Source organism: Hemicordylus capensis, chromosome 1, assembly GCF_027244095.1.
Source record: "Hemicordylus capensis ecotype Gifberg chromosome 1, rHemCap1.1.pri, whole genome shotgun sequence".
NCBI lineage: Eukaryota > Metazoa > Chordata > Lepidosauria > Squamata > Cordylidae > Hemicordylus > Hemicordylus capensis.
In genome coordinates this window covers 387,793,462-387,819,713 of record NC_069657.1, presented here as the reverse complement: position 1 = coordinate 387,819,713, position 26,252 = coordinate 387,793,462, and the positions used below count along the sequence as shown (strand labels likewise).

The window sequence follows — 26,252 nt, the reverse complement described above, 5'->3', positions numbered from 1 at the left end:
GCCAAGAGAAGGATGAGAGACATGAGACCAAACAATGCAGAATTGCTGAAGGCCGCTAATGAAGCATCCTGGTCTTCCATAATACCTCATCAGTGCCACAGGCTGATGGCATCCATGCCACGCCGCATTGAGGCAGTAATTGCTGCAAAAGGGGCCCAAACCAAGTACTGAATACATATGCATGCTTATACTTTTCAGAGGTCCGATATTGTTCTATTCTACAATCCTTGTCTTCTTGGTTCCATGTAATATTCTAATTTTCTGGGATTGTGGATTTGGGGTTTTCATGAGCTGTACGCCATGATCATCACAATTATAACAAATTAAGGCTTGACTTATCTCGCTTTGCATGTAATGCGTCTGTCTCATATATCAGTTTCACCTTTTAATTTGCATTACTGAAATTAATGGACTTTTGCACGATATTCTAATTTTCCGAGTTTCACCTGTATGTTTCAGCAAAATAAACCTATATGAAATAATTTTGAACTAATACACAGTGTGTGAATTTGAAATAATTATAACTGAAACCTAAGCACATCTACATTTCTTGGGGGGAAAGGAACATTACAGAAATGCTGCAGTTCTTTGATGAGTACAAAATCCATACACACATCTTCGTTAGTGAAAGGTGTAGTTTTGTATTATTTGTCCTCTGTATATTTGTACTGACAGAAGTGAATACTACTTTTTAAAAATGTAAGTGCAGCCCTGCTGGTTCGGACTAGAGGCTCATCGAGTCCTTGTTTCCCACAGTCTCCCAGACAGATGCCTCTAGGGAACCCACAAGCAGAAGATGAAGGCATACCCCCCTCTCCCACCATTTGCCCCCTGCAACTGGTATTCAGAGGCATGTGCCCTTACATGTGTGCCCTTCATGACTGATAGAAACAAATGTGCATTTTGTACCTAGGTATTCATACCCACGCTGCTTCTTTCTTTCTTTTTCTGTTCCTGAGGTTATGGTTAGATTTACAGTTAGGAACACCCTAGCTCTATAATAAACTGCATTGCCAGTTGAGGTACACTTCAAAAAAATTCCCAGTTTGCTAGTGTTTTGTTTCACTAATACCTAACAGAATTATGCAGAAACACCTGGAAGTTTCTGCAAGATCTGAAAGTGTTTGGGTTACAAATTACTGTCATAGCAGTTTCTTTGCTAATGTTCCTCCTAGTTGTTTGCACAGAGAAATGAGGAAAGCTGGGTATGTAGATGGGCCAGTACACACCACTGCGCTCTGTGCTCCAGGGATCGATGGCTGGAAAAAGAATTCTTTCCACTGACTTCAATAAGCCTTTGTTTTCCTGGAAACGATGCATTAAAAATGGAAAGTAACAGTTCAAATGTGCTACAAAGAGCATCAATGTTCGTATTTCATGAAGGGAAAATCACATTAGACATTTAAAATGGTCTCTGTTTTCTGGCACAATCCTATTGTCAATAAAGTCAGTGAATTTTTTAAAAAGTAGAACAAGTTTGCCATTTACACAAACTGCTTCTGAATTTGCAAATTATTTTAACATCTTTGTTCTGATCATCTTTAATCACAATTATTCCAGTTTTGCAGATAAACAAATGAAGCTGAGGGACAGTGATATTCAAGACCACAACACTAGTCCAGGTTAAAGGTTTGACCAGTAGGCACCTCTCTCTTTCTCATCCCTATTTAAATCCCTATGCACTGGTCTCCAGGTTATAATCTGATCTTGTTTTTATAATCCACTGCCAATTTTTATATTGAACCTATGGCTCAGAAACCAGAACCCTCTCAAAACATACTATTCCTTTCCCAGAACTAAATCCAACCCTAGGCTGCTTTGCTATCACCTACATAGTCATGAAACACAATCACCCAGGTTGTTTCATTCCTACTCAGTGGGCATGACACTGTGCTGCCAAACTCGCCATATCCCTCAGAAATCCAAATTTAAGTGCTCGGATTACCAACTGATCAGGGAAAGGAAACCAAACAGCCCGACCCACTGTTGGGCCTTTAAAAGAAATGAAGCTCTTCTCACGATCTGTGAGAAGAGCTCTGAGGCTAACTGCGGGGAAGGGGGGTATAGCTTACCTTCCCCGCAGATAATCGGTAGTGATTCCCTAGGCGGGTGGATCACTCGCCCAGATGAGCAGCAACTCTCCTGGCAGTTCCTGGGCATGCCCATGGCTTGCACGGGAGTTCCAGGGGTTGGGTGCAGGGAAGCACCGCTATGTGGCCCCCTGCCCCCCGGAGCCCTAATAATACACCACACAAGTGTGCGGTGCATTACTGGGACCCCCCCCCACCCCGCCCCCAGTGTGCCTGCCGACAGACGATCAAAGAAAAAAGGAAGCACTTGCTCCCTTAACCTTGTTTAACTAGGAGGCTACTTTGGCATGTTCAGGGATGCATGCAGTTGTTTTTGTGTCGGCTCTTCCATGCAATCATGAACCCTGATCATACAAGTGCAAGGTTTTGTTCAGACTCCCCAGTGAACATGTGGAAATGGGAAAGGTGGGACCACAGGCATGATCCCTCCTCTCCACATACATACCCATTCGGCCTACATCATGACTCGAGAAGTCTGTTGTTATCACCTACTAACTGCTGCAGATTAAGCCAAAGTTAGAGGTGCAGCTATGTATTGGGACCAATTGAACGATGGCAGCCTTAGTAGGTAGTGTCGCATGCATCTTTTCCCAATATGCCTTGTGAGGTAGGCATTGCATTCTATTTCTCTTATCTGAAAGGCAGAGAATCGGTAGGAAAAATCAGATCAGCCTTCAGAGCAGTCAACCATTTCTGGCAGCTTGTCTAGACTATCTAACTGAAAGCTAATTTACAATGGGGAGATGCCCACATCAGGAGCCATTAAGTCTAGCCAGTCCCAGAGCTCTTGTTCCTGGGCATCAGTCTGACAAATTATGATGCAGAGGGCAATGAACCCCATTGCTGGACTGCAATGCTCTTTATCCAGAGAAAGGTTTTTAAAAAAACAACTGGTCAGCTCAGCATTTCTCAGAAGCAGCTTCTGGCATGATTTTGTGTAGCTTCAGCAGACTCCAATCACCTCTCCTCAAAAAATGTAAAGCTCAGCTGTGCTGTGCGGTTTAAGGGTGATGTATCTTCCTTGCAAGTGCAAGGAAGTGGAAGAAAAACCTCAATTAACATACAAAAGAAGTACCGGTGTTGCACTTAAGAAGCTGGAAATTACCCAATGTTTCAGAGCCCTTGGAATAAACATTGCTGCACAGTGAAGCAAACAAAAACTGACTTCAGAAAGACAATGTTAGCAGATACGTATAAGGTCATTCATTACAAGGGGAGCATTCCTATATCTTTTACAGTTTTATAACTTGCTGAAAGCTTTCTCCACGATATGCTGAAAATAGCTTCAGTTTTCCCTGGCAAGTGGTGGGGAAAGCTTTCTTTACCTGCTGCATTACTACAATCTCTTAAAAGTACAAACATCCCATCACAACCCGACATGCATAGAGAAGCACTATTCTATCCATAAACATAGAGCAGCCGGAGTATAAGGCTGCAATCCTTGAACATGTTTAAGATCAGGCTGTGAGACTTTAAATTTCTACTTCATCTCTATAGCATCTTCATTCCCTAAAATGACGGCAAGCATAGATATTAACAGTTAACTGTGTAACAAACAACATCAGATAAAATATTAATGGACTCTTCAGAGTTTGTGAGTAGTGTGTCTAATAACCCCGGACTGCCAACTATACATCAGCTGATCATGAAACCCTTACTTTCTCACCATGAAATTGACCATGTACTTCTCATGCCAAATTATTTTTCTGAAGTCATTCAGAACGGTCTTTGAGGAGAGACTATATTGTGGTATAAGATCAGAATACCTTGATCCAGGGGTGTATCTAGGATAGGGCAGGCAAGGCATGTGCCCCAGGCGCCACTTGAAGGGGGCGCCAATTTATAAAATTAAAAAATGGCCACCAAAAACAAAATGGCCACCATGCATGCTCAAATGACCTCTGCGAGGCCATGTCAGGCCTAACAGGCTATTTGAGCATGCGTGGTGACCTCCAAAATGGCCACCACACCGATCTTTGCAGGCCCGAACAGGCCTGAAAGTCAGCCTGGGATGGGCTGCGGTGGTGAATTAAGAGGCCGGCAGTGGGAGGGGGAACCTTTGCAGAACCCCACCCCCATGGCCTTTAGGAAGCCCACCGAAGGAGCTACAGGTAAAAAATAATAATATAATATAAGTCACTGTACACATATTCAGTTTGGCACTATGTACAGAGAATCAGGGCTTGTGAATACTGAGCTGAATGGTGAGTTTGTCTTTGAATCAGTAAGAAATCCTTAGTATTAAGGCCCACTAGGAGTTTCTTGCTATTTCTCTCATTTTAACTGTCTTTCTGAAATACTAGAATATATTTCAAGCAGTGACACAGTTTACTCTGCATATCCTTTAATTATTTTCAGAGTATCTGGGAAAAGTCAAATTCTCCATTTATTTTTAAAACTTATATAATAGTGATGCTGCAATGCAAAGTAGAGAATTAGACAGGCACTACTGTTTGGTTTTCCAAGTACACCTCCATATAGTATTTGGGTATTTCATGAGCCCCAGCATACTGAAATTTGTAGTTTTCCAGCATTTTTTGGTCTGGCTACATCCACTGCTGAATAGTTTTTCAAATATTAAAAAATTGACGAACTTGACTTGTATTTTTGAGCTGATATTATGGTAAAGTTATCTGAAAGATGGGTGTCAGATGTTTGGACAGGGGGCACAATTTCAGTGCTTGCCCTAGGCACTATTTCCCCTAGATGCGCCTCTGCCTTGATCCTCTGTGACAATTTGCAATTTCAAATTCTGTAGGAGGGAACTCATGATAAGATCTGCTACTTTTTAATTAAACTGAAATATGTATTTTTGATGCCTCATCTCCTATAGAAAGCCAGCCATCTGGAGATCCTCTTCTAACCATGCAAATCCTATAAAATCAAATTTGGAAATTCATACTTACATGAGCCACATACTCATGTTATTATTGTCTTTTAGTTTGTATGTTTAGTTTGCATTATTAATGTAATTACAATAATTTCTAATATTGAATAGTATCACTTAACTTACTCATTATTTACTATTGTACATGACCTCAGAGTGGACTCCGAGTCTACAGTTGCTATGCTTCCAGCTCTAAAGTAATGCCCTGTTCTCTATTCTCCCACTCCACATCTTTTGAGGTCCAGTGGATATACTGATTTGTGGCTTTTTGGCATTATTTGCAGGATATATTGACGGAATGATAGAAAGAGAGGCCAGAGATTAGAGCTGTAAAAATAAGTGTGCATGTCACATTTCATTCTGTGGCTCTAACTCGCTGATTTCACATGTGATGTAGACTGTTGCGTGAAGAATAATAGTGTATTATTGTGTGATTACAATAAGACAGACACCAGCAACAGTCACTGGAGGTACTGTGCTGGGGATGTATAGGGCCAGTTACTCTCCCCCTGCTAAATAAAGAGAATCATCACATTAAAAGGTGCCTCTTTGCCAAGTTAGCAGAGGACAGAGGTAAAGCATGCATCTGGGCAAATTTAAATTTTAAATACCAAAGAGAAAATCATTTGCCCTCCTCTTCCACCCCACCATAATTTCCTTTATATATAGATGTTATAATTCCCTTTATTTATAGATGTTTGCTACCATTCTGTGCTTATAGTGCCTGAGATCAATGCAGAGTAGTAACTCTGCAGGTGCCTCTTTGCCAAGTTAGCAGAGGACAGAGGTAAAGCATGCATCTGGGCAAATTTAAATTTTAAATACCAAAGAGAAAATCATTTGCCCTCTTCTTCCACCCCACCATAATTTCCTTTATATATAGATGTTATAATTCCCTTTATTTATAGATGTTTGCTACCATTCTGTGCTTATAGTGCCTGAGATCAATGCAGAGTAGTAACTCTGCATTGATCTTAGGCACTATAAGCACAGAATGGTACTATTCAACAGTACTATTCAGGAGTTATACTAAAGGTCTACATAATTTCAATATGACCGCTCAGGAGTAATTTAGTCTGGCTATTATCCAGTGTCAGCACTCACAATCCTCCATAACAAAATACTATTTGGGTTCTGTCTTCTGTCTATGCATGTAACAGCATTTTTTTAAAAATCCTTTAAAAAATTATGGTTAAAAAAAGACAGAAGATATTTTAATACTGCAAAACAAAGCATTTAAATTTAAAATTGGCACTGTGTACTACAAGCAAGTCTAACTGACCCCAAAGGGAGTTTTTCGCTCTCATACATATCGGGCACTCTCCTTGAATTCACACATAAGGCACACCCTTAGTTTCAATTTCATCTTTAGTCTGTAGTTGACCTAAAATGTATTATTATCAAGGGATTTTTTTTAAAAAACAGTAATGCTCTGCCTCACCTTAATTATTCAGCATCTGTCCTGCTGAATTAGAATAAATCAAAAGAAAAAAGTTTGAAATCAGGATTGGACACCTCAATCAAGGAAGAGTATGAGTAAATTGCTATGAAAGATACCATTCCAAATATTTCAAATACCTTTCTTATGCTACTTACTTGATAGGGATACAGAGTAATGCCATTAGTTCTTGACAAGGACCAGGTGCCATCTAGGTACTGATGAGCTTGGATAGCCACAGAATTCAGGATGTTACCATTGCTGGGACTGGTGGCCATCTGTACACTGACCTTTGCCTGGTGCCCCAAGGAACCATTTTTCTTCTCTATCCCATTAACGACCCCTATGTTGTTTGGTTTTCCGCTGAGTTTGTTAGGAAGAAAGCCAGCATAATTGGAAGTAGCATAAGGAGCAGACATGTATGCCCAGTCTCTGGGTTGCAGACTGCCCATATGTCGAGAGCCCACTAAGGTGGGGATATTGGGAAGGGGAGGAGGGGAGCCAGGAGAAGCATCACAATGTTCGGCGTTGGCAGCCTGTTCAAGTGTAAGTACCATCTGAATTGCCTCCTGCTTCAGCTGGTTCAGGTGAGTGGCACACACATCACACCGGTTGTCTCTTTCGTTCCATGCTTTGCGGGTGGTGTTGGGCACCTGCAGTCTGTCATGAATTGCTGAAGAAAATGCTGGGTCCTAAAAATCAAGCAGAAGAAGAAACCATTACACAGAGACAAGAACATCCAATCTATTCTAAAACGTTTTGTTGTTATACAAATAAAGTACAGCTACATCCAAGAGTAGGTTGTTAAAATATATGTGCTGCTGCCAGCTCTAAATCAGTAGTCAGATTCTTGACTGCTGTTGAAAGATGTTAGGAAGTTAACTCATGAAGATCTATCCAATTAGCATTTCCAATCTGCACTAAAAATTACCCATAATTTCAACCCCGCCCTCCAAATGATTTCTTTAGCTATTTTGCTAACTAATCAGCTGAACAGATCAATCACAATACCAACCAATATGAGAGCATGTCATTGTGAATTTAATAATGTAAGTTCAAATATAATGTTCTCCACGTAATGTCTTACAGTACAAGCTTATGCATGTCTACTCAAAAGTAAATCCCACTGATTTCAATGAGACTCATTCCCTGATACCATATATCTGAATACCAATTGCAGGGGAGCAACAGCAGGAGAGAGAGCATGCTTTCATCTCTTGCCTGTGGTCTTCCCAGAGGCATATTTTATGTATTTGATTTATATATCCTTCCAAAAATGGCTCACGGTGGTATATGGTGGGCCAATTTGGGAAACAGGGTGCTGGACTAGATGGACCTTGGGTCCTATACAGCAGGGCTGTTCTTATGTGTGTATGGGATTTCAACCTTAAAATGGATCAGTTTCTCATTTACAAAGAATTTTCCACTAGTGATACTAAACAATCAAGATTGCCCTTACCAGTGGGCAGAATACTAGTTCACATCTCATGACTCATTTTTCCAATTTGTGTGTGTGTGTTGGGAGTGAGCCAGAGTACATATACTTCATCCCAGGGGAGTTCTATATGGCAGCTTTGAAAGCAGGATCCTGCATACACATCATATTTTGGTTTAATGTGTATTGCTATAAATCAAATAAATAAATAAATAAATATGTACACACCACACAGTTAACTCACTGCATTACATCAGATTTTACACAGAACATTCACCTCACCAGATTAATGTGCCATGAGCAAACAGGGAATCTCATGCCAGAAATGCCTCTATAAATTGATGCACAATCAAGGCACAATCTGAAACTGATAACGGTTCCTTTTGAAACTCTGCCTGGATAAGCTAGGATCTTCTGATTCAGATATAATAAGAGACCCTGGCTTATTCTAAAATAGGATCAGAAGTTTTCCCTCATCTCACATGCAATAGGAGCAAGTGTATGCATGCCTGAAGACAGCAGACATTGTATGAAGCCAGGATTCATTCCTAGGTACACATTATATCTGAATTAGACATATACGATGCAACAAAATATCTGGTTCACATCATTCAGAGGAAGTAGATCCTCCTTGCTTCAGCCTCTCATGACTGTGAAGCTGCCTGACCCTTATAATCCAAAATACATGGACATTTTCAAGAACACAAGCAATGTATAAAGGTCAAAGCAGGTGAGATTACAGAGCATGGGCAGGGAGTGTGTATGTGAGTCAGAGAGAGAGAGAGAGCCTATTCAGATCTTTCATTTTATTTATTATTTAGTTATTAAATTTTTATGCCGCTTCACTCAGATGGCTCTAGGTGGTTCACACAAATAAAACAGAAAACAATTAATAAATAACCCATTTAAACAATTACAATTAAAATTTGTTGTATGTTCAGATAAGTTGTTTCTGTAAACATGTACATGTTTTTTGTATGAATGACTGTATGTGTTCATTTTTAAAGGGAACCTTGGAACAAGCCTCCTCAACTGTAGGGTACAGATAGGAAGTGTACTAGCATACAAGCATTTAACATGTATGATGGGGGTGGTTTCAGGTAGGAATGAGCCCTAACCTCAATGCCCACACACGGCCAGAGTTTCTGTTTGGCTCTCCCTACTCACCACCCACACGATCATGGCTGCCGAGAGCTGGGAGGAGGGAAGGTATTGCAGGTATCAAGAGAAGCCTTCCACAATGCATAGCACTGCCAGCAGTAGGGAAAAGCTCATTACACATTACAGCTCATTACACACAATTAGCCACAAGGGGGAAGAAGATGGGCCAAGCCCCATTCAAGCCATTTTGAATAAGTGATCATAGAGTGGACTGTGAAGAGCAGTACATTCACAGCCCCTCCAGTCACAGTGCTCTCTAACAAACATGGCGGCTGGCTGCTGGTATCTGCAAACACAGCAGAAAGTGGACACATGATCAACAACCCCAGGTACTGAAGCCCCTCCTCTGTAGTAACCTGGGTTAAGATTGAAGATTTGAACTGGACCACCAGATTCAGACCACCTGGGCTTGTGGGGGTTTGCTCTGGTTCACATGAGCATGCAACCCTGGGTTAGAAGCAGATGTCAGGTTTAGATGCTCGTGTGCAGAGGCCGTGTGTGTGAATAACTGCATGTGTGTACAGATTTTACATGTGTAAACAGATTTTATGTGCACTGAAAATAGCATGTGAATAGGGTTGGTAACTGCACAAAAAGCAAGATGCATGTTAACCCACAAACATAATTTTCTGCAGTTTATTTACAAATCAGAATGTTCCAAGAAGTCTATCACTTGTAGATATCTTGGGCAACTCCAGTCTATAACGACTCTCTCTTCCTTATAACAACCTTACACATGCTTAAGGAATAATGAAGAACCTAAGAGTTGCTTTACTGGCTATGACCAAGATCCATCCAGTCCAGCATTTTACATCCAACAGAAGCCAGTCAAGATGCCTCAAAGTTTACAATCAGGGCATGTATACGACAACCATCCCCTGTTGTCTGAAGTGGCAACCCCAGAAAATATATATATTGGGGGATATGGAAGGGGCAAAGTATAATTCAGGGGCGGCAGTCTTTGTACCATGATAAGTTTCTGAAAGAAAAATACTTGTATATTCCACATTAATGCCCCCATCTTACACATCAATGGAAATGCTACCATGAGGAGTCACTCTTTATACATACTGATTGGTGAAAATAAAGAAAAGCACTCAAGTATGTGAGAAGCACTATTCTTCCAAGTAAGTAAGGGTCCAGGAATGGAAGGATGAGATACATAGAAGAGAGGGAGCTGATTATGGTTGGTTGTCCCAGAAAAGCTTTGTATTTCCAATGTGTAGTTTCCTCTTAGAGGGTGCATGTAGGAGGTCCTGAGCCAACAACCAAAGCAAACAGAGTTACACAGTCCTAATCTTTGTTTATTGGAAACAAGACACAGAGAGTTCTGAGGAGGAGGGGAGAAAGGAGTATTCACTGCTGGGAGGTCATATTAATTATACTCCATCCTTATTATATGCTCAAACATTTTATTTTCACTGTTAAACTACTGTGAACAGCTACTTAGCATGCTGTGATTAATTGATTAATAAATCATGATACCTCTTTATGCAAAGCAGCTAAAAGGCAGTCCTGTCAACATAAGCCCAAGAGAAGCCTAGATGAGGATGGCATCAGGAGACATGAACCAGCACAGGTTGGACAATTCTGAAAGAGCATAAAGTACATCAGGAACCTGCCCTCCACCACCATCATTTTATTGCTTGAAAACTGAAAAATCTAAATTTCAAAGCAATCCTGTCATCCTGTCTGGATAGTTTCTAGGAAGTCTCTTTCCACAGGTGATCAACTTTAAAATAGCCAGGGCATGTGTAGATATCTGAAATATGTTGTATTGATTCAAAACTTGGCATCCTGATAAAAAGAAATGTAGTTGGAGGCATGTGAGGATATGGTGAAGATGACCCACTAGGGTAGGGCTGGAATTTCAGTGCCTGCATAGTTCCTTGTAGGGATGTGCACGGAACCACACTGGGTGGCTAAATGGCGGGGGGTGTGTGTCGCACTTTAAGGGTGGGGGAGGGTGCACTTACCCCTCCCTCTGCTTTCCCCCCACCCAGTATTTCTCAAGTCCTATGGGGCAGCAGTACTTCCCTTCAGCCCTGTTTGCTATTTGGCCGGAAGTAGCTGGAGCGTGCGGGTCTGGGTCGGCGGCGGCGGCAGCCATGGGGGGGGAGGGTCTCTGCCATCTCCCCCGCCTCTGCCGTCCTTCTCCCACTCTAAAAAGGGCCAGTTCAGGCCATTCCAGCCCTTCCTCCAATGGCAGTGGCAATTTTAGGGGCCACCGTGCATGCCGAATGGGTCTCTGCATGGCCTGTCCATGCAGAGGCCCATTGGGCATGCGTGGCAGTCTCTAAAATGGCCAGTGCCACCAGAGGAAGGACTGGAACGGCCTCAAAATGGGCCAAACCAGCCCTTTTTAGACTAGGAAAAGGCCAGTGGTGGGGAGGAGCTGGCAGACACACCCACACACCCATGGCTGCCACCACTGACCCAGACCCAGCGGTGAGTCTGGTTTAAAAATATTTTTAAAAATATTTCCTGGAAGTGGTTTTTTCAAAATGTTTCCTTGAAGCCCTTTCCTGAAAGTGAGTGACCTTAAACAAAGGTGCTTTTACCCATGGACTTCGTGGCCGAAGTCCAGGCCCTCTACAGCCCGTGGGCCCTCCCCCCAATCCTCTTTAGTCTATACTGGGTGGTGTGGTCACCTGGTGGAGCATGATAATGCTTAATTTCCAGGGAAGGCGGCCTCCAAAGGCCTTTAGGTCCAGGCTCCAAAATTACCTAGGTGCACCTCTGACCTTGGTGTGGTGGTGCACATGCTGGTAATCTCTAGGCTTGTCTACTGCAATGCACTATATGCGGGGCTGCCTTTGCACGTATTCTGGAAACTGCAATTGGTGCAGAATGCTGCTGCCAGATTGGTCTCTGGGACGTCCCAAAGAGAACATATTACTCTGTTTTAAAAACATATTATTCTGGCTACCAATAGGTTTCCAGGCAAAATACTAAGTGCTGGTTATTACCTATAAAGCCCATAACAGCTTGGGCCCAGGGCATTAAGAGAATATCTTCTTCATTATGAACCCCGCCGCCTATTAAGATCTTCAAGGGAGGTTCGTCTGAGGGTGCTGCCGGCTCATCTGGTAACAACTCAAAGGCAAGCTTCTCTGTAGTTGCCCCAGAGCTGTGACGTACCACTTCCTGCTGTGATTAGAGCATCTCCATCCTTGTTGGCTTTTAGGAAACAACTTAAGATACATCTCTTCAGCCAAGCATTTTAGCTATTTGATAGTTTTTATGGGTATTATTTTAATTTGAACTTTTATATGCTTTGTTTTAAAATTCCTTGGTTTGTTTTATTGCTGTATACTGCCTAGATACAAATATGTTAAATAAAAAAATAATGGCAACTGCAGACTTGCAAGTATCTCTTGGCACTGCAGCCATATCACTTGAAAAAAAATTCATTGAACTTATATTTTGTCTTTCCCCCCATGATTGAATCCAAGGTGACATGTAATGTCCACCCAGGCACTGACCAGAACCAGGCCTCACTTTGCATCATGTGCCTTCAGATTATGTCCTGGGACCTGAACTCACTTTTATGTACACCCATAATTATGCACAGGACTACTGCCTCTATACAATATGGGATACTGATTAATTTGCCTAATTTATTCTGGGTGAAGAATTTAAATTACCTGGTACAATATTTGAATGAACAGTCCTAAATATACTAATGGCCACATCAGGTTTTCATCCCATTTGTATATAAGAGCAGAAAAAGGGGCTCTGCGCTTTTTTTCATCCCACCTCAATAATGCCACAGAGTGCTAAAGCAAGTCTGAAGACTTTGCCTACTGCATTGTTTTCTAGCTATTTGATTAGTCATAAGAACATATAGCTGCCATATACTCAGTCAGACATTGGTCTATCTAGCTCAGTATTATCTGCACAGACTGGCAGCGGCTTCTCCAAGGTTGCAGGCAGGAATCTCTCTCAGCCCTATCTTGGAGGTGCCAGGGAGGGAACTTGGAACCTTCTGCTCTTCTCAGAGCGGCTCCCACCCCTAGGGGGAATATCTTACAGTGCTCACACTTCTAGTCTCCCATTCATATGCAACTAGCTTATGAATTCCCTGCTTAGCTAAGGGGACAAGTCATGCTTGCTACCACAAAGACCTACACTCTTGTTTGTACCTTATAAGCCTTATAATCATTTCTTTATCTGGTTCTGTGGCAACAACTGTTGCTTTTAGTTTCAGATATGGTTCAAATCTATGAAATGATTATTTTCTGAAGATAAATAAGGAAGATAATAGGAGGGTTATCGTATGTAAAAAATAAATTAATGAGACATTTTTTTCTTTCATGTCTATCACTACACACTTCAAAATAACCCTGCCATTTCTGATTTATGGCACAAAAAAATCATTTTAAAAGAACCAACATTTAGAACTGCAAATAGGATATGATGTACATCAGGCAGAATTGGATAAATACAAGCTCTGAAGTGACAGAAGCTTAAGAATATATGTTCAAAGTTTATCCTTTGAAGGACTTATGAAATTGTTCCAAGAAAAGATACTGAGGTAGGAACATAGGAAACTGCCATATACTGAGTCAGACCATTGGTCTATCTAGCTCAGTATTGTCTTCACAGACTGGCAGCAGCTTCTCCAAGGTTGCAGGCAGGAATCTCTCTCAGCCCTATCTTGGAGAAGCCAGAGAGGGAACTTGAAACCTTCTGCTCTTCCCAGAACAGCTTCATCCCCTGAGGGGAATATATTACAGTGCTCACACATCAAGTCTCCCATTCAGATGCAACCAGGGCAGACCCTGCTTAGCTATGGGGACAAGTCATGTTTGCTACCACAAGACCAGCTCTCCTCTCCTCATAGGAATGCCCACTATATATTACATATTATACAGAGGAAGTTAGATCATGTTTATGTACATCAAAGTTGCTGAGACAGATTTCTGGAATAGCATAGCTACTATATTTTGGCATCAACACACTTTCTGTGTGAGTTCTAGGGGGCATGTTGGTGGGTTTAATGAGCAGCAAGTTATTAGTCCTACAGGTATGTATAAAACAGAAGCAGAAGGAGTTCAAGCTATGTAGAGTTTGGGCTGCACAGCATAAGCAACAGGAGGATGCCAAGTTATGCACACTGCTTGAGCTTCTTAGGCTTTAAAACTCAGCAGGAAACCTCACAAAAATAGGTCTGCTTGTGAGACTCCATGCCGACTTGAAAAGTCCATGGCATTTTGGCATGCATTTCCAAAGTGCCAGCTGGAGATGGGAGCTCAGAGCTCTTCAAAACTCTAGACAATTATTCAAGGTTGTAACTATATGCTTTGTTTTTAGCAAAGAATGTTTTGTTCTGATTCAAGCCAAGGTTGAGTATGATGCTACTGGAAGTGAATGTATTCATTCAGTGCTGGTACAAACAAGAATCATGAGCCTAAACTAATATAAATTAGAATCATGAGTAAAAGGAGAGATTTAAAAAAAAAATCTGATGGTTTCAGATTGAAGAAGAATCCCAGAGACAATTGTAGCACAAATTACTAAGTTAAAAGGGGATAGGCAGGTGGTGAGTTATATATTGTCTATACAGAGCTAGGATATGTGAAACATGCCAGCCATACTGTTGCCTTGTTCTTCTTTTCTCTACTCCATTTGTCTGTGTCACCCACCTGCTGTGTCTTGTCACTGACTGAAGCGCTTTTCGATATACGGTGCTCAACATACAGAAAAATAAAGAGCAGAGCCTTACAAAGGATATTAGGCAACTAATAGGTAGGCCAAACCAGGCACCTCTTCTCCTTTGCTGGTTGCATGCAATTGCCTTCTTCCTAATAAATTGCTGGTGTGCACCTAGCTGAGGATTTCATCAAGGTAACAGTCATGAAGCTCTATACCCATGTATATACCTGTATACTGAGGAGAACACATCTGATGAGCTGTTATTGATCTTATCCAATACAATAGGTCTGCTCAAGTCTTGTCCTACTAAGCCGAACAGAGCATACCAGCAACTCAATAAAAACCACCTGTTTTTTCCTACCCAGAAGTGCAAAAACAGGACATTTCAAGTACCTGGAAGCTCACAATGTATGGTTGGTAGACTGCATTCAGATTGGTATATCACAAATTGTGCGGGCCTACAATGCAATAAAATTCTGATTTTGCAGTATAGCTGTCAATCTTTTTTTTTTTAATTTTCAACTACCACCAAAAAAGAGTCGTATTATAACAATAAAATTGTTCTATTTAAAGCTACAGAATCCTATGAGTATTCAAATATTCCAAAAATTAATTCAATTTATCTGCTTTAGATATAGATGATACAAGTCCTCCTTCTAATACATTCTATCAATTTATCTATTTCTAGCATTTCAATAATATTTTGTCAACCATTCAGATTTAGAAGAGATAGAAACAGCTTTCCAATGTCTTGCAAAAATAATTCTGGAAGCAACCAATGATTAGAAATTAGTAAACTCATTAACAGAGGAAGTCTGAGATACAGGTTATCCTGTAGCAAAACAGACGCTTCCATATTAATATTAATATGTTGCCCAGGGATACAATAAATGACACATCAATCATATTCTGCCAAAAAGGCAGTACCTTGGTGCACCTCCACCAAAGGTGGGGGAAAATCAGCTTGATCTGCAGTACATTTCCAGCACTTAAATTGATTGCTGTGAACAATTTTATTCAATCTTGCAGGAGTCATATACCATCTGTATACTATAATGTGTGCCATGTAGATCATAAGAAACAGGTGACACTTTGATCAAGTTAGAAACATTAGTCCAAATATCCTCAGAAACATATTTTGGTCACACGAGCTCCCAGGCAGTTCAAAAAAATTAAATTAAGCTACAATACATATGAACACAAACATTCTCTGAAACTATGCAGTTAATAGATATATGGTTAAAGTTTTAGAAACTGTCAGGTTTTTACATTTTGCACAGCCCAGAATCCTAATACAAAATCCTGATGTTTCCATTATCTGTTATTCTATTATTATTCAAAATTATATATAAACATGCTTAATTATAAGAGTTTCTAAATGCAGCAACTGAATTATCCTCACGGCTGTGTAGAAAGTTCTAGAAATCTGTTTGTTTGTTTATTGATTGATAGATTGATTGTATTTTTATGCCACCCCAAACTGCTCTGTGCGGTTTACATCATGATGAAACAAATTAAAATAGACATATGTTGTCAATGTCTTCTTAAAACTCTGAAACAAGAAAGGCAGCAGATATTGCTTTTAGTGGTGCAGGAGAGAGCTATTTGCAATATGCATACCTTTTGGTCCTTGCTGTAGCCAACAACATATTACCCTAATCTCTATATGGCTCTAAAGTTTCATACGCATCTTCTCTTCTATAAGCTAAATTGCATGAGCAAGAAGAAGCGCACACAAGGGAATTTCCTTGTCCCTGCTCCCCACAGCAGACCCTGCACCCTTGAAGAGCCTCTCTTCCGAAGGCCAGTGGACTCTGGAAGGGAATGATAAAGGGTGGGGAAGTCTGCTAGAATCAGGTGTCAGCCCCTTCTACAAACAGAATTCTGATTGTGGAAGAGGTCTCCACCTGATTTTTGTCAATTCCTCCTTCTTCCCATCTCATTTTCCAACTTGGATTTTCCAACTCATGCCTAAGATGTCAATCTGTAGTTGATTCATTTCATATTTCACTGTGTTGAGCTTTCTCATATTCATGCTTCTTACATTCCACGTTCCCACTGTAACTCTGTCTTTGCAGCTTTGGATTTTCTTTTCTCACATGGCAACATCAGCCACTAGATGTCCAAAAGGCTTTAATCTAACCACATCATAAACACTATTGGTACTCAGAGATCCTCAGCTCTTCCTCAGTAGCATGTTGAGTACCATCCGACCTGAGGGGCCCATCATCCGGCACTACATCAACAATCATTCTATTTTGTCTATCCATGTGGCTTTCTTGGTAAAATACAGGAGTGGTTTGTAGCGCAGTATGAAATGATGCCTTTGTCATTGTCACTGAAGTGACCGTCCACCTCCAACACCTTCCTATATAGCTGCTGCCCAATATAGGTGCCTGCTTACTTTTGCTGGGCAGCAGGGATAACCTTTGCACTTTGGGTGACCCTACTGGGAGTATACCTCCCGGCGTATTTCATTCATCTCTCCCAGAAACACCCTCCCCCCACCACGATGAGGCAACATAACAGGACTTGGTGGGATATATTTATTTTATTTATTTATTAAAATATTTAATATACCGCCCAGTCCACAGACTCAGGGTGATGTACAATCAAGAACAGCATCCAGGATTTTTTTTTTTTAAGTTAAAAGTTAAATCCCTGGCAGAAAAGAAATTTCTTCAATAAGGTTTTAAAGGCTGAAAGGGAGGAGGCAGACCGAATCTAGGGGGGAGGAAACAATTCCAAAGTGAAGGGGCAGCAACAAGAAAGCCCTTCCATGGGCCCTAGTACTATGGACCTCTCTAAGACCAGGGACTAAAAGAAGGTCAATCTGAGAAGATCCCACAGGACTGGCCAGGTAAGCAGGTGCTAAGCCTTGAAGGGTTTTAAAGGTGAACCAGCACTTTTAATTGGATCCAGAAGCAAAGAGGTAACCAGTGCAGTAACCGCAAGAGAAGTGTCCCACTATCATATCTCCTAGTGCCCATAAACAGGTGGGTTGCTGCATTCTGGACCAACTGAAGCTTCTGGGTCATCTTCAAAGCAACCCCAGGTACAGCACATTACAGTAATCCAGATGAGAGATGACAAGGGCATGAGTTACCATTGACAGGGCCTGCTGTGCTGGTCGAGATAGGGCCGCAACTGGTGGAGCAGCTGAAGCTGGGCAAAGGCACCTCTGGCCACAGCCTCCACCTGCTGCTCAAGCAGGAGCTGCGAGTCCAAGAGGATCCTCAAGTCACAGACCACCTCCTTCAGGGGCAGTGCAACCCCATCCAGGGAGAGACCCAAACTTGGCAATTGGCCAGATAGAGGAGTAAGCAAAAGGAACTCAGTCTTGTTGGGATTACGTCTGAGCTTATATTGGCCTATCCAGACCCTGACAGACACTGGGCAAGAACAGAAACGGCATCTCCGGAGTTAGCATATATATGCTTACATGACCAAGCTTATATAAATATGTACATTCACTTTATATGTTTAATGTATTTTTAATGAGAACATGTGTTCTGGAGAACACACATATATATCATAAAAATCTACACACTTGCTCACACAGTTATTTATGTGTTGAAAAAATTCAATATACCAACTCTAAGCTCAAGGCCTCACAAGGCAGATTACCAAAAAAAATAAAAAAAAATTTTTTTTTAAATTAAGATGCATTATAACACAATGTTTAAAACAAAAACTGCATTACAGTAGAGATAAAAAGCCATAAACCAGCAGCATAAAATACCCACTAAAACACACCATTAGATAAACCTATTCAGTTAAGGGCCTCACAAAACAAAAGGCCTCACAAAACATCACAAAAGGTGCCTGACAGACCTCCCTGCAGAGGGTATTCCATAATTGTGGCACCACCAGAAAAGTGCTCTAGAGTCTACTCTGGTATAATTCTTTTTAAAAGCTTATAGCTTTCAGCAACAATTTGCAGATGGATTTTAGCATGTCAAAATGAGTGAAAAGTAAGGCAAATAAGTATTGGGTATCAGCAAGCATAGCTGAGCTCAAAGATCACTTTTGAACGGAAACATGCTGGGTAGAAACCCCTTCTTCGAAGAAGAAGTAGGTAGCATAGACCTCAGTGGTGATCAATCAGTCATACCAAGTGGTAGAAAGGTGGGTGAAGAACAGAGATCAAAGGCTGTGTACATCTTTGCCTTGACAGAAGTGTGACTTCCAGATCTTTGCTTTCCAGTGGGGGGTAAGAAAACTAATTAAGAAACACTGATGGGAACTAAGGATGTTTCTCAGATAGCAACCACATGAGTAGTAGTTTTTTAAACCATTCTAAGAAATGGTGGTCTTAATTCCTGACTTTATGGCTGTAGTTTTCAAGAACAGAAGCTTTTTGTTTAAGCAATGCCTTTGCCATTTTTCAGCGAACAGAATGGAAAAACTAAGTGTTTAATTTCTTGGAGGAAAGGGAGAGGGAGTGTGTGTACGTACACATTCCATACATCTGGGCCACTTTCCAGATGATGTTGTACCTTACCCTAAGTACACACTCACTAAAACTGAATAATCTGCCACTGACTCCCCACCTTTGCCAATCTTAAGATCTGACTGGTGAAAACATAGAAGCTCCCAACTGTTAAAATGATACCACTTCTGTTGAAATAACAGAATGCTCAAATAAACGGAAGACTGTGGGAGTCTTGCACAAGCAGGGCCTGAATATTTAATGCAGTGAATACAAAACTGCTATCAGCCACATTTACAAATAATCTTTCTTTGCCAAGCAAGGGTCTGAAGAGATGACTTACTATACCTGAAACCTTATATTTCAGGGTACCTTTACACAATCCCACCACCATTCTAAGATTTCCTCACCCCAATGATAATTGTAGCTACCATAACATCCTCATCATTTGGAATTTCCATTACGTTCCAGCTATCATTTTACACATTTTTTTCCAAACACACATCACAGAGTTTGCTACTGAGAGTACACTCAGTAGGGAGGGGCTGCAGTCAAAGTTCTCTGTACTTACTTTTACAAACATGTGTTTGTCACATTCAAAGTTAAAATTAGGTATACACTTAAAATATCTTAGGTGCGTACTAAAATTTGTAACATACAGTGCGTAGCCCATAGACAGAGACTTTCCACCACATTGAAGCAATAGCATTCTGTCAGGAAGCTTGCTCAGAGTGCTGAACTAGGACCAGGGAGATCCGACTTCAGATCCCCATTCAGCCGTGATACTTGCTGGGTGACTCTGGACCAGTCACTTCTCTCTCAGCCTAACCTACTTCACAGGGTTGTTGTGAGGAGAAACTTAAATATGTGTACACCACTCTGGGCTCCTTGGAGGAATAGTGGGATATAAATGTAATAAACAAACAAACAAACTTATCATGTAACCTAGTTATGTTAACCTATGCCCACCTTGTAATAGGCAGGGGGAGAAGAATCACATGGGTTTCCGGGATTCCAGAAACCCTGAACTAAGATCACTTTTGTCAGCCATTTCACCTTCATGCACTTTACCATAACTAGCAGACACTGATTTAGGACCAAGACGTCTGCCCTTGATCTGAAGTGGGGGAGGAGAAAGGTTGGTGTCGCCATACTGACACCTTAACTCCCAGAAGCTCCTTTTCAATATAAAATAGCAAGGGTGATAAAGCGTAAAGATAATTCCTGTACTTTCATTATAGTTAGAATATTACAAGGTGTACATTGAGAAGAAAATTAATTGGGTTCCTCAGCTGCTTCAGGCTTATTCTGAAGATGGATTGGCAGTGATGGGTTACCAAATGTACACATCTGGCAGCCAGGTGTTTGCATTAAGGTTTCAAAAGTAAAATCTGAAAAAATAATGACTGTCAGGGAAGAATTTTGAAGTAAATTCAGAAGAGCAAATCCCTTGCCCATATCCTGATACAGAGAACCAGTGAGGTATATTGGATAGAGTGCAAGAATTTGATCAAGGTTCAAATTTTTGCTCAGGCATGAAGCTCATTAGATATCTGCAGCCAGTCATTCTCCTCTCAGTCTAACTCACCTCACAGGGTTGTTGTGAAGTTACAATGATGCAATTAAAGCAAAACGCTTTTGGTTTACACAATAATTATGGAAGTGGATGTTCCAACTGAACTCCAAAAAGCAGGGAAATTGGATGGCCCATGATGTTCATGCCATGGGGGCATAAGACCTGTTGTCCAATCTGAGATATTGTACTGGCGTACACAGGCAATTTAGGAGAGGAGAGCTGGTCTTGTGGTAGCAAGCATGACTTGTCACCATAGCTAAGCAGGGTCTGCCCTGGTTGCATATGAATGGGAGACTTGATGTGTGAGCACTGCAAGATATTCCCCTCAGGGGATGAAGCTGCTCTGGGAAGAGCAGAAGGTTTCAAGTTCCCTCTCTGGCTTCTCCAAGATAGGGCTGAGAGAGATTCCTGCCTGCAACCTTGGAGAAGCCGCTGCCAGTCTGTGAAGACAATACTGAGCTAGATAGACCAATGGTCTGACTCAGTATATGGCAGTTTCCTATATAAATTATAGGCAGACATAAACACAATCTGGCTAGATCCTTCATGCTCCACCTGTGTAAGCTGCATATGCATAGGTAACAGCAATGCAATATGCTCATACACATGTTACCAAATTCTTCTTAAATACTGATATCACACTAATCCTCAGACTTTTCTGTTGCCATCAGCCTACACAGATAGCCAAATTGTGTTTCCATGGTTATGATCTTGTAAGCCAGTACAATATCTCAGACTGGACTCATGCCTCCATGCTTTAATTAAGTTCCCTGGCTTTTTACAATGCAAGGTGTCACTGTGGCATAAAAAGGTTAGAGGGAGTCTCTGTACAATAAATGAACATTGCCCCCTTCCCAAAATGATTTTGCTTCAGCTAGGAAAGAGGCCATTCTGCTTCTTACTGGTGTTTAATCTGGCTGGCAAACGGGGTGGCATCAGCCATAAGAGCAGTGCTAGAGGTAGCCAGCTACCAGTTCTGGGGTAAATTGTAGCAAAACAGCAGCAGCCCGAGGTAAGAAGCAAAGCCTGTGCAATTGAGCCTGCTCTCCTATTTACCTCAGAGACATGATTAAAACATTCAACTGTAATGGATACCATTTCAAGACATTTCTCCTTCTCTGGGATGGGGAAAAGATTTCACCAGTGAGGTCCTTCACAACTGTTTCCAGGGTAACAAGGGCAGAGGCTGTTAATTTTCCCCTCCACTCACTCCCTTTCCTCTCTTCTCTTCATGAATATTCCAACTAAACTGAGCATGTCATAACTTGACGTTATGGGGCCATCTTTTTTATTAATTTGTAGAAATTCAAACATATTTATTTCAACTAACCCATGAAAGCATGTCATACGGAAGACAGACTATCAACAAAGACCTTCCTGAAGGGATTGGGTCAGTCTGTGCTTCGCTGTGTGAATGCAAGAAATCCCATTATAAAGACTGGGGGTGAGGGAGCGACCTAATTGTGATCTTGAGTTTTCATGGCTGCTTTTCAACTTTTATTCCACATAACTTAGCCATTTTCCCACAGATTAAATTTTTTAACAAACCTGACAGAGTTGTTGAGCAGGTGATTCTGAGTTTAAAAACGCCCCTTCTAGCATGAATAGTGAAAATGGAAAGCTTTGAGACGTCATAGAAGGTTGGAAGGTCAGGTGAAAAAGCATGGCAGAATCAGAGCAGCTCTTACCCCTGAACTTCAGGGCTGAAGTCCAGGGCCTCCACAGCCCCTGGGGCCCCCCGAAGTCCTCTTTAGTCTGTCCTGGGTGGTGTGGTTTCCTGGCTGAGCATGATGATGCTTAACTTGCAGGTAAGTGGGGTGGGCCTCCAAAGGCCTCTAGGTCCAGCCTCCAAAATTACGTCTGGACAGAATGCTGTTTTACCTCTCCACCCATAATACACAGGTAGTCCAATGCCTGTGTGATAAGAAGATAACCATGCTACCTTAAATCCCTTGGAGAAAAGATGGGATCAAAATGTAATCAATAAATACAATATGCAAACATATGAATCCAGACTGTTTGAAGTGAAATTTCTGTTGACACTGCAACTTCTGCCACCCTGCTTTGTTCCTTATTTAATAAAATATACATACCTCTGCAACATTTAAGTCAAATGCAAATGTTAATTTTCTCTCCCACCTACATAAACGTCTGCACAATGTAGGAGGCATTTTCATTCTACAGAGGTGACTGAGAGATGTTCTGAATAAGCAGAGAACCTCCCTGAGTACAACACATTATTAGATTCAAGTGGCAGATATAGAAGCACAGTATACAAGAGAGAACAAAACAAAAACAAAAGGAATATGCAATGCCAGTGAAACTGAGGGCTGAACCAGATATTCAAGTGGCAGACCTAGGTCTGAGAATCTGGATTGGAGTTTGGAGTTCAGGGAATGTCACTGGAGATGTATTACTGATGCATTTGGATGCCTGCGATGCATTTTGGATGTGTGTGAGGTCCATGATAAGGCCAAAACCCACTCTCACACACATACTAAAAAGAGAATCTTGGATATAATTATATTCAGTAAATACATAAATCAGGATGGCAGCTGTCAGTTGCTCAAGTTTGTTTGTTTTTTAACTGTGGGAAAGGTAAGTATAAGGAATAGCTTGGGAGGGTCTGGGGAAAGATTGGTACCCATAAGGATGTAATTTCATGGACGTATTTTATTTCCCACGAAACATAATCTCATCTGGCAATTTTTCATCTCTCTTGGCAAAAGGGCGTGAAACTTTTCAAGGGAATGGATGTCAGGAGTAAGGGGACTATGTCCCTGGGTGTTCAGATACCACCACATGGAACCATGATGTTAGAAAGGGGATGTGACAAGAGCGTGCCCCTCAGAACATCATGTGTAGAAGATGTCCCAATGCTCTTCCAGCACATCACATCGGGTGGGATGTTCATGTAAATGGCCACTCTGCAGATCAGCAGCCCACCTCTATGAGATAAAGGGACATACCAGGAGGGTTTGGCGACATCTTCCATGCAAGATGTCCCTGTGGACATACTTTGGATGTGTCCCCTTCTTAATAATGTGGGCCCTTAAGCAGTGGCATAGCGACAAGGAAGGCGAGCCCAAGATGAGATTTTGGGTGCCCCCTGCCACCAGCCACTGGTCATGCTCCACCCAGCTTCCCTTTGCCACCCGGTTTCCCTTTGCCAGGCCACATCACAGTCTAATGATGTCACCAGGTTGGTGTGAGCTGGCACAGAGATATTAGCAGCAATGCAGGTGGATTACCAGATGTCCAGCGGGGGCCATGAACGCAGGCAGACCTATGTCTGGCCACAGTGGTGGCAGCAGCAGGAAGGGGCTCTATGGAGACACCCTAGGAGGCACATCACGGGTGAGGATGAGGCCACGGAGGGCCTCCGGTGGCTCCTGGAAGTCATTCTTCTGCGTGATCCCCACCGCACATTACGGTCACCTGGGGAAGTTCGTCTTCAGTTACCACTAGCTCGCCTGGTGGTGACTCAGAGGCGGGCCTTCTCTAGAGCTGCTCCAGGGCTGTGGAATGTGCTCCCTGTGGAAATCCGTAATTTGAATTCTCTATTAGCCTTCAGGAGAGCCCTTAAAATGTATTTGTTTGGCCTGGCTTTTCAGGGGTTTTTTAATTGGTTTTAATATTTTAACCTGGTTTCAGGTTTTTTAATTATTGTGATTGTTTAATTGTCATTTTAAAATGTTTTTAGATTGTTTATTGTTGTTATATTGTTTTAAAATGTTGTTTTAGTTCTTTACTGTTTTAATGGTTTGTTTTAATTGCAAACCGCCCTGAGCCATTTTGGAAGGGCAGTATAAAAATCTAATAACAACAACAACAACAACAACAACAACAACAACAAATTCAGCCATCCTAGGTCCTTGAGAAGGACTCGATGTCTGGATAAAACAAACCAGTCAATAAAACCTGTCTGACTGTGTAAACAAGAAATAATAATAAATACAGACGTACAGCACATAGCAGCCCAGGGACATTCCCCCACACCATTATAGCTATGTGCCTGCCCTTAGGTATTATCTGAACGCCCCGCCCCCCGCCATTAACAAGGCAACCGGGCTGATAGCCCCTTCTCCCTGATCCAGTCACATATCATTAACTGGGGCAGAATGGGAATGTAAACCCACATGCATGCATTGACTGAATATTCCCTGTACTAAAGGGGCTCACAATCTCAAAAAGACATAAGAGAGTTACCAGCACACAGTCCACTTTAAAAGGCACAGCAGGATCAAAATGACTGGTTCCACAGTGCCATTATGTCTTCATGCTCACAATGATAGCTGGCATCGCAGAATTAATATATAATTTCAGGTAGCAGATTGGCTGCTAAAAAGGCATGAAAAAATGCACAGAAAAGTGGAAGGTAGGTATTTTGGTGGGTCTTTTATATATCCACCCCCACAAACAGCATTAAAAAAAATCTACCCTTACAAAAATTCAGCACAGAAAAACTTCAAACTGCAATCCCGTAAGTCATTAGATCATTTTATGGGTAGCCCTCAGCATATGGCTGAGGTTAGTAAATAAACAAACAGCCACTTGTATGATGCGTTTCAGTCTCAGATCAAGATGAGAATGTAAAAGTTCTGCTGGCTCCCCTCCTGGAAGCATTCGACAAAAGCATAGCAGGCAGTTGGAACATCTGGCATCTCACACCCAAACTAAACTGATGCTTGTGATAGATGAAAATGGAAAAGCACCTTTTTCAATGACCATCAGATGTCAAAATGTGGAGAGGATAACATACTTCATGTAGTAATGATGCCTTTCCCCGACAATGGCTTTGTGGCATGAACCCATTACAGCCACATAGAGATGGCAGTCCAGAAGGAAGAAATACTAGCGAATTATGATTGCTTCTGAATGTCATAACTGGCTCTTTGGCACTACCCCAGGTGGCCCACTATGGAGAAGCAGCTATAGCTCAGCTTATTACTCTTTTCCCTTTCCTTTTCCTATTCTCAGTTCCTCAGAACTTGTTAAATCAACAGTACAGGATGAAGCTTCTTGCTGCTTTCTGGGAAACTATTTCATGCCTTCCTGCTGAGCATTCTTTTAATACAAATTCATCCAGAATCAAATTAGCACAAGACTCCCAAGTTAGAGGCTTTGCACTGATGCACAAAAGATAAAACCACAAAAGAAAAGAAAACTTGTAGAGATCCTTAGGGCCGCACAGCTTGAAAAAGAACAATAGATAGTAATTCAGGAAAGGCTTTCTGGCCGTGGAGAAGCCACAAACAAGGACTGGGTGGAAGATGCAATTGTGCCAGTCATCACTACTCATCTACTGCTTCCAGCGAGGGGGAGTCTGCTACAGCAGTAACACCACCACAAATTGTGGCACCTTAAAAGACTGGCAAATGTATTGTAGCATACACTTCCATGGACCACAGTTCACTTCGCTGAATGAAATGACCTGTAATTATTTAATAAAATGACCCGTAATCCATGGAAGTGTGTGTTATAATACATTGTTTAGGCTTTAAGGTACCACAAGACTTTTAAAAAACCCTACTATGGTTATATTTGTCCTATTACTGAAAGCATCAATGTTCAG

The 26,252-nt window shown here is 41.6% G+C and overlaps 1 protein-coding gene across 1 annotated transcript in view; it reads right to left on the bottom strand.

Moving 5' to 3' along the window:
• The window catches only part of KIF26B (kinesin family member 26B), a 495,657-nt gene that overhangs the window by 344,538 nt on the left and 124,867 nt on the right, over positions 1–26,252 (bottom strand). Inside the window, exon 3 of the mRNA XM_053302151.1 lies at positions 6,574–7,107. Within this exon, the coding sequence (XP_053158126.1) occupies positions 6,574–7,107 (534 nt within the window). The remainder of the gene's footprint in view (positions 1–6,573; positions 7,108–26,252) is intronic.